Below are 18,809 nucleotides of genomic sequence, written 5' to 3' on the forward strand. Positions count from 1 at the left end.
CCTTGGTAGTGGGGTCTGTTTGGAGGTGGCGGAAATGACGAAGAATGATACGATGTATCTGGAGGTTGGTGGGGTGGTAGGTGAGGACCAGTGGGGTTCTGTCCTGGTGGCGATTGAAGGGGCGGGGTTCAAGGGCGGAGGAGCGGGAAGTGGAGGAGATGCGGTGGAGGGCTTATGCCCAAAACCTTGATTCTCCTGCTTCTTTGATGCTGCCTGACCTGTTGCACTTTTCCAGCAACGCATTTTTAAGCTCTGCATCCTGTCAATGTCCTATTGCAACCTCCAACAGCCCTCCACACTATCCACAACTCCACCAACATTCGTGTTATTAGCAAATTTACTAAAATTCCACTTGTTCATCCAAGTCATTTATAAAAATTATGAAGAGCTGAGGTCCCAGAACCGATTCCTGTGGAACACTACTGGTCACTGAACTCCAGGCTGAATACTTTCCATTTAGCACTACCCTCTGTCTTCTATGGGCCAGACAATTCTGTATCCAGACAGCCAGACCTCCCTGTATCCCATACTTCCTTACTTTCTGAATGAGCTTATTGTGGGGAATTTTATCAAATGCCTTACCACATCCACTGCGCTACCTTCATCAATGTATTTTTTTAGATTATATTAGATTACATTACAGTATGGAAACAGGCCCTTCGGCCCAACAAGCCCACACCGACCCGCCGAAGCGCAACCCACCTGCATTTACCCCTTACCTAACACTACAGGCAATTTAGCATGGCCAATTCACCTGAAATGCACATCTTTGGACAGTGGAGGAAACCGGAGCACCCGGAGGAAACCCACGCAGACACGGGGAGAACATGCAAACTCCACATAGTCAGTCGCCTGAGGCGGGAACTGAACCCGGGTCTCAGGCGCTGTGAGGCAGCAGTGCTAACCACTGTGCCACCGTGCCGCCCATTTTGTCACGTCCTCAAAGAATTCAATAAAGTTTGTGAGGCATGACCTGCCCCTCACAAAGCCATACTAATTCACTGTAATCAAACTATGGTTTTCTGCACAATTTTTAGAACATCCTTCTTCTTATCATCAATCTGTCCAAGCAGGTTGAAGCAAGCTTAATGACAATAGGACCTAGAAACATAGGACCAAAAGTAGGCTATTCGGCCTTCTGTGCCTGCTCTGCCATTCATTCTGATCATGGCTGATCATTCCAACTCAGTACTGTGTTTCCACTTTCTCCCTATACTCTTTGAGCCTTTAGCCCTACGAACTATATTTAACCCCTTCTTGAAAATATTCAATGATTTAGCCTCAACTGCTTTCTATGGCAAAGGATTCCACAGGTTCATCACTCTTAGGGTGAAGAAATTTCTCATCTAATCTTAGTCTGAAATTGCCTACCCCTGCGTTTAAACTCTCTGATCACTAGGAACATACTTCCCAAGAGTACCAAATTCTAGTCCTGTTGGAATTTTACAGATTCCTCTGAGATTCCCCCACTCTTCTCAAATCAATACAGTCACAACTGATCCAGTCTCTCTTCATCCATCAGTGCAGCCATTCCACGACCCAATCTGGTAAACTTTTGTTTCCCTTTCTCTATAGCCAGAATATCCTTCCTCAGATAATGAGACCAAAACTGCACACAATACCCCAGATGTGGTCTCACCAATTTCAGCAAGACATCCCTGCTCCTCTGGAATCCTCTCACTGTTTAGATATACGATGTATCTTCTTCATCATCTGCTGCACCTATATGCTGACTTTCAGTGACACCCAGGTCTCATTTCACTTCTCCATTTCCAGATCTAACGCCATTCAGATCACCATTTAAAACATTCTATTAAATCGTTCAGGAATCTCAATGGGAGTTTCCCATCTCTGTTTTCATCTATACAAAGATTTTGTATACAATCCAAGCAGTTTTAATACCTTTCTGTAGCAGAGCTTCCAAATTCGCACTCAGTATTTAAACAATGGCCTAACCAAAGTGCTGTATAAATTCTCTATTACTTCTGACACCTTGTACTCTATTCACAAATTTTAAAATAGTGTCTTTTCCCAACACATGGTACCATTAAAAAGACCATCAGCAGAGGATAATGCTGTATAAATCAAGCTGAGATTTTAAGTTAATGTTCAGAAACAGGAAATCTGGGAGACTGAATGCCAAAATATTCAGCCAATGAACTCAGGGCAATCACCCAGTTATTAATCTCAGTGCAAAGCTACTTGCAGAACATTTTACAGAAGACAGTTATCATTTTTAAAATTTAACAAAGACTCGACTTTTACTCGCTGCTGGGACTAGATATGAATGTGGTTGAGTGAAGATGGTATTGTTGCCCAACGTGCTGGTTTAATGTGCCGGTTTAATGTGCCTATTCTATCTTTGAGAGGAGGCAGGATGAGGATGTCAGGACTACTTGACCACAGGCAATGGGGGCCACTGAAAGAACAAAGAACAACACAGCATAGGAAGAGGCCCTTCAGCCCTCTAAGCCAGCGCCAATATATTTTGCCCTTCCACACTAAAACTTTCTTTACTTCCAGGATCCATATCCCTCTAACCCTTTCCTATTCATGTATTTGTGCAGGTGCTTCATGAATACTGCTATTGTGTCTGCTTCCACCATCTCCTCTGGCAGTGCGTTCCAGGCACTCACCACCCTTTTTGTGGAAAACTTGCCTCGCACATTTCTTTTAAAACATGCCCCCCACTGCACCTTGAACCTATGTGAAAAGCCACATGCTTTCCACTCTATCCACGCCATTCACTATCTTACAACCCTCCAGCAGGTCACCCCTTAACCTCCTGCATTCCAGTGAAAACAGACCCAATCTATCCAACCTTTCTTCATAGCTAAAATCCCCCACACTGACATCTTGTAAACTTTTTCTGTACCCTCTCCAAAGCATCCACATTCTTCTCGTGGTGTGGTGACCAGAACTGTACACAATATTCCAACTAAAGTTCTATAAAGTTGCAGCATAACTTGCCAATCCTTATACTCAATGCCCCTTCTAATGAAAGCAAAAATGTGTAAGCCTTTTTTATTACCTTATCTGCCTGCGCCTCGGTAATCTATGGATCTGCACACCTAGTTTCCTCGGCATATTAACACTGCTAAAGGTTCTGCCATTCACTGTATAATTTCAATTTACACTTGACCTTCCAAAGTGCATCACTTCACATTTGTCCGGATTAAACTCCATCTGCCATTTTTCTGTTTGTGCTTCCAACTGATCTATATCCTGCTGTATTCTGACAATCCTCCTCACTATCTGCAACTCCACCAATCTTTGTATCATCTACAAACTTATTAATTAGATCAGCCACATTTTGCTCCAATTCATTTATGTAGTTAGCTGCATGGAGGAAGACTGCCTGCCAGAAAGAGACAGTGGGCCAGCAGAACTCCAGGTGGGTTAGAGGCCCTTGCTGTCCTCTACAACTGAAAGAAAGAACCTGATATATCCTGGGGTCAGGAGGATGGTGACTGGGGATGGGAAGGTGAGTTGATTGTGCTTCTTTTTGAAGAAAATTACACTGGCGAGAGAAAGGAAAATCTGGGAACTATGGATCAGTAATCTGTGGTTACTTGAGAAGATTGTGAGGGATAAAATATACATTCATTTTCAAAGGCAGAGTTTGATTAGGAACAGTCGGCATGGCTTTGTGCATGAGAGATCATGCCTCACAAATTTGTTAGGGTTCTTTGATGAAGTGACCAGGAAGGTTGATGAGGGCAGGGCGGTAGACACAGTCTATATGGATTTCAGTAAGGCCTTTGATAAGGTTCCAGATGGTAGGGTGCTCTGGAAGGTTAGATTGTATGGAATGCAGGGGAGCTGGCAAATTGGATACATAATTAACTTGATGGTGGAATCAGAGGGTAATAATGGAAAGATGCTTGTCAGACTGGAGGGCTGAGACTAGTGGAGTCCCTCAGGGGTCAGTGCTTGGCCCATTACTGTTTGTTATCTATATCAATGATTTGGATGAGAATGTACAAATTAGTAAATTTGCAGATGACACTAAATTAAGTGGTATTGTGGACAGTGAGTAAGGATGCTATTAAACTAGAAAGAATGCATAAGAAATTTAGAAGGATGTTGTCAGGATTCAACTGTCTGAGTTATAGGGAGAGGTTGGACAAGCTATAACTTTTTTTCTTTTGAGCATAGGAGACAGAGGGGGAATCTTGTACAAGTATATAAGGTCATGAGAGGCATGGATACGGTGAATGCACTCAGTCGTTTTCCCAGGGTTGGGGAATCGAGGACTAGAGGGCATCAGTTTAAGGTTAGAGGGGAAAATATAAAAGGGAATCTGAGGGGCAAGTTTTTTTCCAGAGGGTGGCATGCATATGGAATGAGCTGAGTCGAGAGTGTAGTGCTAGAAAAGCACACCCGGTCAGATAGCATTGGAGAAGCAGGAGAATCGATACTTCGGGCATAAGCCCTTCATTGAGAATTTGGGCTTATGCCCAAAATATCAATTCTCCTGCTGCTAGGATACTGCCTGACCTGCTGTGCTTTTCCAGCACCACACATTCGACTCTGATCTCCAGCATCTGCAGTCCTCACTTTCTCAAAATGGAATGAGCTGCCAGTAGAATTGGTTAAGGCAGTACATTAACAACATTTAAGAGGCATTTGGATAAATGCATGGATAGGAGAAGTTTAGATTAGATTACTTACAGTGTGGAAACAGGCCCTTCAGCCCAACAACTTCACACCGAAGAGCAACCCACCCAGACCCATTCCCCTACATTTACCCCTTCACCTAACTCCACGGGCAATATAGCATGGTCAACTCACCTAACCTGCACATTTTTGGACTGTGGGAGGAAACCAGAGCACCCGGAGTAAACCCATGCAGACATGGGGAGAATGTGCAAACTCCACACAGACAGTTGCTGAGGTGGAAATTGAACCCGGGTCTCTGGTGCTGTGAGGCAGCAGTGCTACCCACTGTGCCATAAGGATATTTCCCAAGTGCAGGGAAATGGGGTTAGCATGGATGGACGTTTTGGTTGGCATGGAACAGTTTGGGCCAAAAGCCTGTCTTCATGTTGTAGGACTCTCTGAGTCTATGACTCTATGACTGCTCACCACAAAGTGCGGTTGTTTGACCCATGTTTCAATCTGGAGGAAATGCCTATTGGAAAATTTCTGACTCTGATACACATCTGTCCATTTTGTTTCTGCTTAAATACATCACTGAACACTTGACCAAATGGTCCAGAAAGTTGCAGAGTTTCTGCTAGTGTAGATCTTTTGTGACAGGTCAAGGAAATAGATTGAGCCCCAGATATGTCTGCTGGCCTGAACAATCCTCCACATGAAAAGGACTGAATGGAATAGGGATCTGTGGACTGAGAAGTTTCTTGTCCTCACCTGGAAAATGCTATGGCAACTGGAGAAAAGAGCCTAAGAAGGGAGGTGTCCACCTTGGCATCTCAATCTGGATGGCAGGCATATTGAACAATAAAAGTTCACATTATCCCTTTTACATTGACTGCTATAGGCGGATGACCTTCGGTGCAGCACTCCCCCCGCCCCACCGATGAGGACTACACCTTCTGAGTTCACTGGCCTCTTGTTTCATTTGTCCTTACTGATTTTTCATCAGTCCTCATGGTTAGGCTGCCATCAGGTTTGGGACTCAGATGTTATGCTGTGTTCCCTTCGACTATACTGTCTTCATTCTGAGGATATAATACCTTGGCCTCTGCTTGATCTGACACTTGGCTATCCAAACAAACGCTTTTATTTATACACACTGTATATTACACCTCTCTAGTTCAGGTTATTCCACCTTCTTTTCAAAGTCATAATTGGCTCTTGCCCGAAACATCGATTCTCCTGCTCCTTGGATGCTGCCTGACCTGTTGTGTTTTTCCAGCAGCACACTCTCGACTCTGATCTCCAGCATCTGCACTCCTCACTTCTGCCTGTATAACTGCTTCTGCCAGTCTTCTATCATCTCTACATAGCAGGTCATACGCTATTATATGATGGCTTCTGACGGCACTCAATGATGTCAGTCTGTTGGAGCAAGTTACCTACCTGTTCTGTAGCAGACCTGATTTTCTTTTAATTTCGGGGTGGGGGGGGGGGTTGTATAAAATTAAGACAATCAGAAGCTGCTGTTTGTCCTGCGTATACCAAACTCAGCTAGAGACAAAAAAAACTGCTGGAATCCAAGGGAGACAGGTAGGAGGCTGGAAGAACACAGCAAGCCAGGCAGCATCAGGAGGTGGAGAAGTCAATGCTTTGGTTGAATCCTGAAGAAGGGTGATACTCAAAACACTAACTTCTCTACTTCCTGATGCTGCCTGGCTTGCTGTGTTCTTCCAGCCTCCTGCTTGTCTGCTTGTACCAAAGCCTGTCTTCAAAGCACAGGGGATACAAATACAGTGAAGCCGGAGGCCTGGTACCCATGAGGGAGCAGGGGGAGCCCCTCCTCCTGCAGGAGAGGAACTCCTGGAGAGGAGGCACTTCTCTACTTACCCTCATCTCCCATTCCACCTCTTCCCACACTTTCCCCAGCCCCAAATCATTATAGTTTACCCCTTTCTGAAAGGCCATATTTTGGAGTGTGTAGCAGATTACCATATCGATTTACAAAGTATTACAGGTCTGCACTGGAGTAATCACTGGACTCAATGCCCTTGAACATGTGATCTGCTGACATTGTGAATTAGGCGTGTTGTCCAGGAGGAGGTATTTGTCATTTTGGCATTGCAGTGGATCGCTGCCTGTGATATGGCGCAAATGTCCACATTGTGCAGGCCATAGTTTTTTCTACAGAGTACAGTCTCCTGCAGCATTGATTCTCAGTCATGTTCAGAAATTTTGCCTGTGTATAGATTCTGTGCCCCAAGATGTTCTCTCCTTCTCCTCAGTACAGCCTGCCCCTCACCGCTGGCCTCCTGATACTCAATGCACTATTTTATTTTCACAAGCCGCTGCTTCTCTTCTCCAATGACCTTGACTTCTGAGGCCACAACCTTCAGCAGGTTTTCTTGTGCACAGGTAGAGTCTAAGCAGCTGTGCCACCCTCACTTTGATGTCCATGTGATGTCAGGGAGGGGTGATGACCTCCTGAACTGGAAGAGTTCTGCTGCAATGTTAAGTTCAAAAGAGGTCTGGGATGACTGACCCCAGAAACAGAGCTGGAAATTGACAGACCAAAAGGAGAAATCAGTAAAACTGATACTTGATATAGTCTAGATTGACTTGAGTTGTATATTTCAAAAAGGAGCTACAGTATGAGCAGCACATTCATTTCTTGTTACTTTTCAAAAACTCTTTTCACCTTCTGGCTCTCTAACTCTCCTGTTCCATTCCTTCTCCCACCTAACTGGCTCCATTTCCAGTCTGAACTGAGCTGCAAAAATCCAGTCTTAAATTTGTCCTAGCTTTCCAAGTTGAAGGTAACAATTTTGACAAATGCTTAACACATGCAATCAAATTACAACACTAAACATAGTTCTATTATTTCCAAAATGGGATACTTGCAAAAAATCTCAGGGCAGTTAAAACGTATTCTGTAATCTTCACAGCTCCCATCATCCTGGTCTTCGTTCGCACAAGTAAATCCAGATTCAATGCTGCATCTGTTTAACACAGAATAGTAGGGCATGAGTTTGTAATGCAATTTGTATCCTCTGAAATAAACTGAAAGGACAAAACTAATATGTCAGGAATTGCTTTTACAGGGGGATATTGTCTCCAGTGCTGGAGGCTGGGATTCCTGATGTTGTCTCCACTTCACAGGCAGTCGGAACACTGCAGATTTGCTCAGGATATTCTTTCTTGAGATTTGCAAGGTCTTCAAAATCACCTTTTCCTGAAGGGTCATCACGGTCAAACCACTGAGTTTTGCAACTACCTAGTGAAAGGACCAAATAAAATTTACATTGTTACCGAGAGCTGTCGAGATGGAAAAGAAATATGCAGCTTAAGAGAATGCAGCAATGAAACAGCATTGCAGAATGTCCTGGTTGAAGCAGAAATAAGTCGAATAGTACTTGGTTTGATAGGAAAGTTGTTGATAGACTAAGTAAAGTGGAAAGAAAAATTGAAGCTTCAAGAGATTTCTGAAAGAAGCCTACACCAATGCTAGTTGCAAATAGAAGCACAATGAAAAATCTTCCATTCTACTAGCATTGGTGTAGGTGTTACACTTAGTATGAACCTTTGTTACACAATCATTTGCATTTTCCACTCAACTTAAATTTTGAGAACTATTTGCAGTCGAGTTGGAATGATGCTAAAACTACTGACATATATGTTAAAGCAACACTGAAAGACTAAAACTGTGATAAGGCTTAGTATAAACGTGCTAACACAAATCAATCAAAGGTACTATGTTGATAAATGTTTGACAATTATTATGTCATACACATCACCATATATTATTAAAAAATGGTTAGGCCTTCCTGTTTAGATTTCACCTTAAGTGAGGAAAGCTTGAGGAATTTGAGGCTGTTTTCATTACAGAGAAGAAGGTTGAGAGGTAACTTAATAAAGACACACAGGATGGTCAGAGGATTAGATAGGGTGGAAGTGAGAGCATTTTTCCTCGGCTAGCATGAGGGGACATAGCTTTAAATTGAGGGGTGATAGACATAGGACAGGTGTCAGAGATAGGTTCCTTACTCAGAGAGTTGTAAGGACGTGGCGTAGTAGACTCGCCAACCTTTAAGGACATTTAAGTGATCATTGGGTAAACATATGGATGAAAACAGAATAGTGTAGGTTAGAAGGGCTTCAGATTGGCCTCATGGGTCGGCATAGCATCGAGGGCCAAAGGGCCTGTACTGCGTTGTAATGTTTTATGTTCTAGTGAGGCCTCTTCTGGTGTACTGTGTGCAGTTCTGGTTGCCCTGCGATAAGAAGGATATTATTAAATTGCTGAGGGTTCAGAAAAGGTTTACCAGGATGTTGCCAGGAATAGACGGTTTGAGTTTTGAAAATAGGCTGGGACCTTCTTCACTGGAGTGTAGAACTTACAGAGGTTTATAAAATCATGAGGGACACAGATAAGGTGAATAAGCAAAGGTAATTTCCCTAGGGTGGGGGAGTTCAAAACTAGTGGGCATATTTTTAAGGTGAGAGGAGAAAGTTTTAAAATGGACATGAAGGGCAAGTTTTTTGTACAGTGTGTGGTTTGTGTTTGGAATAGACTGCCATAGAAATTGGTGGATGCAGGTACAGTCACACCATTCAAAAGACATTTGGACAAGTACATGAATAGGGAAGGTTTGGAGAGATATGGGCCAAGCACAGGCAAATGGGACTAGTTTAGTTTGAGAACATGATCAGTGTGGAGTAGCTGTATTCATGCTGTATGACTCAATGCTTCTTTGATTCAATGGATTCTAGGCATAGTCTAAAGATGGCTTTTGTACCATTTTGGGAAACTTCACTGACTGTCTCCTGGCAAGGCCCCCACCCCACTGCACCAATGACAGTGTATTCAGGTCACGTCAGCAAGATATAATTTGTTCATGTCCCAATGTACAATATTGTGCTCAGTGTCGACTGCAAGTACAAGTGGAATTGTAATTCTGGAGTGGCAATCCTTATGTTTTAACTGGCATTGTGAGTCAGTACCATTGTCTTGCTCTTTCCTGTTTCCCATGTGTCTAATGGAATGAACTGCCTGGAAATGTGACAGAGGCGGGTTCAGTTGAGGCATTCAAGGGGGCATTGGATGGGAAATAGTGTGTAGGGAAATGGGGAAAAAGTCCCATGGTATTATAGAATAGAATACCTACAGCGTGCAAACAGATTATTTGGTCCAACAAGTCCACACCAACTCTCCCAAGAGCATCCCAACCAGACTCACCCACCCCATGCTCTATCCCTGTAACCCTGCATTCCCATGGCTAATCCACCCTGACCTACACATCCTTGGACACTATAAGCAATATAGCACGGTTAATCCACTGAACTTGCACATCTTTGGACTGTGGGAGGAAACTGTGCGCACACAGGGAGAATGTGTGACAAAATTGTCACGAATGACAATGACAAAATTGGTATATCAGCAATCTGGCTGATTATTCCAGATACAACATGGATGTCAAGTTGCTAAGCACCAATGGAGTTAAAGAGTCAAAGAGACTATGTACCTCTCCTCAGCAGAGGTTCATTTTAGGACAACTTTAGCTTTGGAGATATTGATCCATATTTTCACAGAACCAATTTGAAAATGAAAGGTGGAAACTGGCTTCTGGATTCCCACTCATTCCCAATGTCATCAATATTCACTGACACCGGATAAATGTGTAGCTATCAAACCCACAACTTGCTCACCCAACCGGTCCAGCTCCATTTTAGGGTGGGCATCTCCTACCCCAATCTATCCAACTTTTGTAAACAAAGAATTGTGGATGCTGGAAATCAGAAACAAAAACAGAAATTAATGGAAAAACTCCACAGGTCTGGCAGCATCTGTGCAGAGAAAGCAGAGTTAACATTTTGGGTCCAGTGACCCTTCTTTAGAACTCTCTAAATTTTGTAACATCAGGCCAACTTCTGAATTCTGGTCCATGACCTCACAGGAGAATCATGAATCTTTGACTGGATTCAGGGATGTTTGGAAAGGTAAGTTCAAAAGGCATTACCCAGGCCCTTTCCATGTCTCTGAATATAAAAACTCTTTCTGGGGAACTGGATATCCTAATTACATCTACACTGCTAAAAGCTCAGACTCATAAAATTACTTTCTCAGCATATGTTCTGTTTAAACAGCTGACTTTGCTTGATTGACATCTTTAAATGATCACAATAAATTGTTCTTTCAGTGATTCTTTTTATGACAATGTCTATTGATTTGCATAAGAATGAGATGCTCGATGTTTGAAGCCTCTGTTTTTGATACTTTCATGGCTTCTGATTTAAACTTTTGTATGTTTGGAGACACAGCAGTATTTTTTTCTGAAATAAGATTTGTGAAAGGGTGCTTTCTTTTTTCATTGTTACGATTTGTTTAATTGATTCCATATATAAATTCACATGGACAAGCATAAAGTTATAAGAAGGGTATGGAAAGCCAGTGGATTGGAGCATGGGGAGCATGAGTTGACATAGGAAGCATGCAAGTAGCATGAAAAATAAATGGATATGAAGGAGTTTGGAAGAATATTGGCCAAATGCAGAAAAGTGGAAGTAGTTTAGATTGGGATTATAGTCGGCATGGACTGGTTGGATCATAGGGTCTGTTTGCATGTTGTATGACTCTATGAGCGCAAGGAAGGAGGGTTAGAGGGCCTAACAGCTTTTAACTGTTGTAAATGGAACAAAGTCGCAAAAATAAACCAAAGCTGATCTTCTAACCATGTCAACCAATGGCATTCTAACCAGTTTTGTGCCCCTTCTACTCTCATGAAAACCACAACCACAACCCCAACTCATCTCTGTGCCCTTTATACCTCCTAAGACAACTTAGTACCAAACTCACACCAACGCACCGTCCTTTGCCCTTAAACCTTCTGTGCTAACCCATCCAATATCTGCCATGGTACAGATTAGAGCCATACAAGAATAAATAAAATAATTTGTATCTATTACTGACTTTATTATGTGAAAAGGTGCAGTCATTGATAAAAGCACATTGAATGCATTTAAATCCTTCTAACTACTTAAAATTTAATTAAAAAAAATAGTATTCTCAGCCACACATCAAAGGCAACTGGAACTGCAAGCTGGCAATAAAACAGTGAACTTGTAAGTCCTCCACTGTGATGCCAACAGAGTGTGTCAGTAGTTAAACAACAATAATACTTTTACTAACAGTCAGGAATATACCAACAAACATCAATTAAAATTACAAGCACTAACATCTTTTCCAATTCCAGACTGTTTCCGTTTAAAATTTAAAGAGCAGAGAATTTAAATGCCTTAAATGGCTTAATAGTTCCACAAACATCATTAATTTTTACATACATTAGTGCACTCTTACAGTTCCAAAACAGTAATTGTTGTCTCCAAAAGGAGACATCCCCAACCTCTCCAAAGAAGGTTTAAACCTCATCCTCAAATTCATATACCTCATGAGGTGCGATTTCGAACCTTCAAATACAAATTTTTTTTCTCTGTTATGTAATAAGAATGCATGATGTTAGATGCAGTGTATTCGTATGGATAGAAAATTGATTAAATCACAGGAAGCAGTGACTGTGAATAAAGGGATTCTTTTTCAGGTTGGTGACCTGTGACTAGGTAGAGTCAACAGGGATCAGTGCTAGGACTACAACTGTTCACAATATATATTAATGACTTTGAGGAAGGAAGTCAATGACTGTAGTCATATTTGCAGACAACACAAAAATAGGTGGAAAGACAGGCTGTGAGAGGAACACTTACTCCAGGAAGATATTAATAAGTTAGGTAAGTGGGTAAAAAGATAGATTCTTGAACAATAGGGGAATCAAGGGTTAAGGGAAAAGGGCAGGGAAATGAGCATGAGGAATGTCAGATCAGCCATTATCCTATTGATCAGTAGAGCGGGGTGGAGGGGCCAAATGACTCTGTCCCTATTTCTTATATTCTTATGATTGCAATCATAGAAATCAGTGTTTTGATCATCTAAGTTTTTCTGGCTCACCAACTCCTCACTTCCATTAAAATTAATTGATGCTGCCGAACCTCAAGTACTGAAATCTAACATCCTTGGAAAGAATTAGGAATGAAAATCCAAGAAATAGAATCATATATGCTTACAGTATCAAAGGAGGCCATTTGGCACATCCTGTCTGTACCTGTTCCAGAAAGAGCTATCCAGATTGTCCCATTCTTGAGCCATCTAAATTCAATACTTTCAAATACATATCCAACTCTCTTTTGAAGCCTCCTATGGAATCCACTTCCACCACTCTCTCAGCCAGCACCTTCTCCTTAGAGATGGCCACTTCATTCACCTCTGCTCTCAACTCTCTTGAAGTTCTGGCACACCAATGGTGTCTTCCACTGTGAAGACAGATGCAAAGTACCCATTCAGTTCCCTCGCCATTACCAAATTCTAAATTTGGTAAATGTCTAGCTAATGTTCCAAAGGCCCTCTGACTGAAATGCAAATGAGGTCAGTGGGTGTTGGTTGACATGATAAGGTGCAAGAAAGTGTTTGGTACCATTAGGATTCCCTTATTTGTGGCTGGAATTCCATTAGAAAAGTGCTATGCCATGCAAATGATCTTCAACCCTGCAAAATCCATGCAGGAACAATCTGCAAAGCAGAACTTTGATTTGTCAAAATGAATCTAGATGCTAAATTCCAAACGAATCTAGATGCTAAATTCCAAACGGGGGTTTTAAGTTTTACAAAGTCTAGTACTTACAAAATGATTCACGACAGGTAAATCGTATCCTGTAATCTTCACAGCTCCCATCTTCTTGTTCTTGATTTACACAAACAAAGCCATCAGTTACGCTGCACCTGATAATACAGAATTGGAGGATGTTTCAGTGTAAAGGGTCAAACAATTTCTGCTCTTCGAGATAACGTCGCAATCTCAGAATAAGATGAGAGAAATAATTATTTTACTCAGGGATGTTGTCTCCAGTGCTTGAAGCTGGAACTCCTGATGTTGTTTCCACCTCACAGGCAATCGGATTTCTGCAGATCTGACCAGGAAATTGTTTTCGGAGATTCACCAGATTTTCATAATCACCTTTGCCCAATGGGTCATCTCTATTAAACCAGCGGGTTTTGCAGTTGCCTAGTTGAACATAAACAAATTGTATTCTTCAAACCCAATGCTTCAGGCACAGAACCGAAGCTTTGATCTTAATAAGCACATGAAGGAATAATTGCAAGTGTTAGGTACATTCTGAAAGTGGTCACATTGAAGAGAAAATAAATTAAGTAAGGAATTTCAACATTTTTGGGACAGCTTAATTGGAAAGAAAGAAATGAATCATTTATCAAGAGAATTCATTGCTTATTTCTGTGTCTGAATGTTTTGTGCTATCAGTGTGTCCAAGATAATCGTAGAATCCTTACAAGTGTGGAAAGAGGCCATGCAGCCCATCGAGTCTATTCTGACTCTCAGAAGATCTTCCACTTACCATGGCCAATCCACCTAACCTACACTTCTCTCTCGACTGTGGGAGGAAACTGAAGCAACTGGTGAAAACCCATGCAGACATAGGGAGAACATGCAAACACCAGACAGTCACCCAAGGCTGGAATTGAACCGGGATTCGTAACACTACGAGGCAGCAGTGCTAACCACTGAGCCATTGTGCTGATTGTCAAAGGTTACAGGCCACTAATTTGAGTTTTTCCCCAGTTTCAGATTGAAAACTCATTCCAGCCTTTGTCACATACTTTGTCCATGAAACTGCTCATGGGATTACATTGCAGACTTGATTGAGTTTGAGATACAATATCCCCCTTGCATAAAAATGATTGAGGAGGTTAAGGCAGTGAATGCTGTCTATATGGACTTTACTAAAGCATTTGACAAGGTTCCTCATGGTAGATTGGCAAAGAGGATTAAGTCACAGTCCACCCATGGTGAGTTGTCAAGTTGTGGCCTGGCGGCCTGGTTGTAAAGACAGAGGGTATTGCAGATGGGTGGTTTTTTTCACTGGAGGCCTGTGACCAGTGGTGTTCCACAAGGATCAGTCTTAGGACCTCTGTTTTTTTGAAATATATATTATTTGGATGAAATGTAGGTGGTCTGAGATTTGTAGATAACACTAAAATGGTGGAGTTGCCAATAGTGAAGAAGATATTCAAAGGATACAGCAGGATATAGACCAGTTGGAAAGTTGGGCAGAGCTGAAAATGTGTTGCTGGAACAGCGCAGCAGGTCAGGCAGCATCCAGGGAACAAGAGAATCGACGTTTCAGGCATAAGCCCTTCTGATCTCCAGCAACTGCAGACCTCACTTTCTCCTCGGAAAGTTGGGCAGACAAATAGCAGAGTTTAATCTAAACAAGTGTGAGGTGATGCATTCTGGAAGGTCAAATGCAAGAGGCAAGTATGCTGTAAATGGCAGGATCCTGAGGAACATTGATAAACAGAGGGATCTTGTCGTGCAATTCCATAGCTCTCTACGTGGCAATACAAGTGGATCAGGTAGTAAAGTAAGCATATGGCATGCTTGTCTTCACTGGTTGGGGAATTGAGTAATTTTGGCAAATCATGTTCAGCAATATAAAGCTTTCGTTAGGCCACACTTGGAGTATTGGATGCAATTCTGATTGCCACAGTATAGGAAGGATGTGGAGGCTTTGGAGAGGGTGCAAAAGGGGTTTATCAGGATTTTGCCTGGTTTGGAGAGTAGTACCTATAAACAAAGGTTGGACAAACTTGGACTATTCTCCTGGAGCATCAGAGGCTGAGGGGCAATCTGATAGAAGGATATAAAATTATGACAGGCATGAATATGGTGGATAGTCAGGGTCATTTTTCCAGGATGGAAATGTCAATTACTTGGGAGCATAGGTTTAAGGTGAAAGGGGAAAAGTTTAAAGGAGATGTGCGAGCAATTTTATTTACACAGGGGCTGGTACGTGTCTGGAACACACTGCCAGGGGAGGTAGTAGAAGCAGATGTGACAACAATGGTTAACAGTCACTTCAACAGACACACGAACAGGCAGGGAATCGAGGGATACAGACCATCTGCAGGCAGATGAGATTGATCTGAGTAGTGTTATGGTCGGCACGGACATGGTGGGCCGAAGGCGCTGTTCCTGTACTGCCTATGCTCTTAAAACCTTTCATCCAAAGGATGGTGGGAATCTGAGCTCACTGCCTGTAAGGATGGTCGAAGCAAAAACCCTGATAACATTTAAGAAATATTTTGATGTGTACTTGTGATACCAAGGCTGTGGGCCAAGTGCTGAAAAATGGGGTTAGGTTATGACCAGCATGGATACAATGGTCTGAAGGGCCTTTTTCCAAGTTGCAGATCTCTATGACTCTATAACTTGATTGGATGAGAGATGAAACAGAGCTAACTGTTCAGGTTCATGACATTTTAGCAGCTTTGGCCAGCATTCCTACTTCTGATAAAATAACGTCAACCTAATACATCAATACTTTTTCTCTCCACATACGTTGTCTGACCTGTTGAGTTTGTCAACATTTGCCATTTTTATTAAACTGTCCAACTTTGTCAGAAGTAAAAAAATCTCACAACACCAGGTTATAGTCCAACAGGTTTATTCAAAAGTGCAAGCTTTCGGAGTGCTGCTCCTTCATCAGGAAGCTAATGGGGCAGGATCATAGGAATAGAATTTATAGTAAAAGATCAAAGTGTCATACAACTGATGTGATGTACTGAACAAATCTAGATTGCTGATAAGTATTTAATCACTTCGAATGGGGGGTGCAGGTTTTGATTGATTAATATGTAAATCTCAGAATTTCTTTCAAGTCATATCACCGAGATAATGTAAGGTTTTACCAGTATAAGAAAAAGGTGACATCTCAGTTCAGACAATGCATTAAGGGTGTGAGGTTAGAGTCGGTCTGTATCCCAACCTTGAGTCAGACTGGTTCTATTTCCAAAGTAGGAGTTTATAAAATGTCTCGTGGACTGACTGCCTACAGATTGTGTGACTGCCTGCAGAATGTATCTGCAAATCTGGAAGGTTAGTGTGGACTTGTTGGGCCAAATGGCCTGTTTTCACACTTTAGGGGTTCTATTCTATTCTATTCGATTCGATTCTAATACATCACCTCAATTGTATAACACTTTGATCTTTTACTATAAATTCTGTGTCCTATGATCCTGCCCCATTAGCTACCTGATGAAGGAGCAAAGCTCCAAAAGCTTATACTTTCAAATAAACCTGTTGGACCATAACCTGGTGTTGTGTGATTTAATGTTGTCAACCCCAGTCCAACACCAGCACCTCAAACTCATCAACTTTGTCAGTATTTTGTTATGTAAAAATTGCACAAATCAATGGCATGACTGAAGGCTAAATACTGGGCTTGATATTCATAAATTTTCATTCATTTTTACATGTTTCCGAAGATCTTGACTATATATTCAAATGAGTCTCTTTTAGTCCCTTGCTTTGTGCATCTTGCAGTAGCAACTGAATTACAACACTGAATATAGAGCAACTGTTACCAAAGTGGGATACTTACAAAAAGATTCAGGGCAGGTAAACCGAATTCTGTAATCTTCACAGCTCCCATCCGCTTGGTCCTTGTTCAGACAAACAAATCCAGTAGAAATGCTGCAGCTGTTTAATACAGAATGATGCAAAAGGATACCATTATAGTTGCTTAAACAATTTATACTCTTTGCGAATGATGTGAAATAGTGTGAAATTATCAAAATAAGTTTTTACGGGGCAATGTTGTCTCCACTGCTTGATGCTGGAAATCCTGATATTGTCTCCACTTCACAGGCAACTGGATTAGTGCAGATCTGCTCAGGATATTCTTTCCGGAGACTTGCAAAATCTTCATAATCCCCATTGCCTGATGGGTTATCACGATTAAGCCATTCCGTTTTGCAACTACCTAGTTAAAGGAAGGAAACAAAAGGTAAATAGCACATTTCAAGACAGAACTTAAGCCTGAGGTATACTAGTTTGAAAGTAGAAACTGAAGGTAACAACTGGACTCCCAGTGCTGACCTAGCTGAAAATTAATTACTGAGAATTAATAATAATTGGATTAATTAATGATTTTAGAGAATAATAATATTCATTAATGTTTCACCAGATTTGAAAGTACCAGGAACAATTCCGAGAGTAGAATGTACTCTACATTGCAGAATACAATTATGTCTTATGGGAGCAAACCACTCAGATGATATCTAAACATGAAGCAAACTTGCAGCATTTTATTTAACGCTATTGCTCATGTGAAAGGTAACAACAATTAACTGCTGGAAGTATCCAACAATATTTGCCCATCAGAGGAGGTGACAGCCTAATAGTATTATCGCTGGTATATTAATCCAGAGAACCAGTGTAACTGTCATGGGGACCTAGGTTCAAATCCCACCACAGCAAATAGTGACATTTGAATTACAAGTCTGGGATTAAGAGTCTAATGGTAACCATGAATCCATTGTCAATCATTGGAAAAAACATCTGGTTCCCTTATGTCCTTTAGGGAGGGAAACTACCATCCTTAGTTGATCTGGCCTGTGATTCCAGACCCACAGCTATGTGGTTGATTCTTAACTGCCTGCTGGGCAATTAGGAATGGGCAATAAATGCTGGCCACAGAGAGAAACCAAGTGCCCCAGGCTGTTCTGCCTGTTTCTGCAGCAGCATAAGGAATACTAGTTGGCCATTCAGCCCCTCAAGTCTGCTCCATCAATCAACAGGATCATGGCTGATCCAATATTCCTTAAGACCACTTTCCGGTCTTTTCCCCTTAACACTTGCTATATCTCAGTCTTAAATATACACAAGGACTCTGTGCCCACAGCTCTCTGTGGCAAGAATTCCAAAGGCTCTAAACCATTGAGAAAAGAAATTCCTCCTTATCTCATTCATAAATTGACATCCATTAATTCTGAGACTGTGACTTCTGGTTCTAAACTCTCCCGTGACAGGAAACATTGTCTCAGTATTTACTCTGTCAAGCCCCTTAAGAAGTATATATATGATTCAATTAGATCACCACTCATTCTTCTAAACTCCAGAAGGTAGAGTCCCAAGCTGTTTATCCTTTGCTCATAAGGCAATCCCTCCATACTGAGAGAAAGTGAGGGCTGCAGATGCTGGAGATCAGAGCTGAAAATGTGTTGCTGGAAAAGCGCAGCAGGTCAGGCAGCATCCAAGGAACAGGAGAATCGACGTTTCGGGCATGAGCCCTTCTTCAGGAATGAG

At 41.8% G+C, this 18,809-nt stretch overlaps 1 protein-coding gene across 1 annotated transcript in view; it reads right to left on the reverse strand.

The window, feature by feature from the left end:
- The window catches only part of si:dkey-205h13.2, a 180,047-nt gene that overhangs the window by 12,222 nt on the left and 149,016 nt on the right, over positions 1-18,809 (reverse strand). The window contains exons 32-37 of the mRNA XM_043675395.1: positions 17,310-17,484; positions 17,104-17,201; positions 13,535-13,709; positions 13,329-13,426; positions 7,699-7,873; positions 7,501-7,598 (exon numbers count right to left, since the gene is read on the reverse strand). Coding sequence (XP_043531330.1) covers positions 7,501-7,598; positions 7,699-7,873; positions 13,329-13,426; positions 13,535-13,709; positions 17,104-17,201; positions 17,310-17,484 — 819 coding nt within the window. The remainder of the gene's footprint in view (positions 1-7,500; positions 7,599-7,698; positions 7,874-13,328; positions 13,427-13,534; positions 13,710-17,103; positions 17,202-17,309; positions 17,485-18,809) is intronic.

The sequence above is a fragment of the Chiloscyllium plagiosum genome, chromosome 34 (genome assembly GCF_004010195.1).
Source record: "Chiloscyllium plagiosum isolate BGI_BamShark_2017 chromosome 34, ASM401019v2, whole genome shotgun sequence".
Classification (NCBI taxonomy): domain Eukaryota; kingdom Metazoa; phylum Chordata; class Chondrichthyes; order Orectolobiformes; family Hemiscylliidae; genus Chiloscyllium; species Chiloscyllium plagiosum.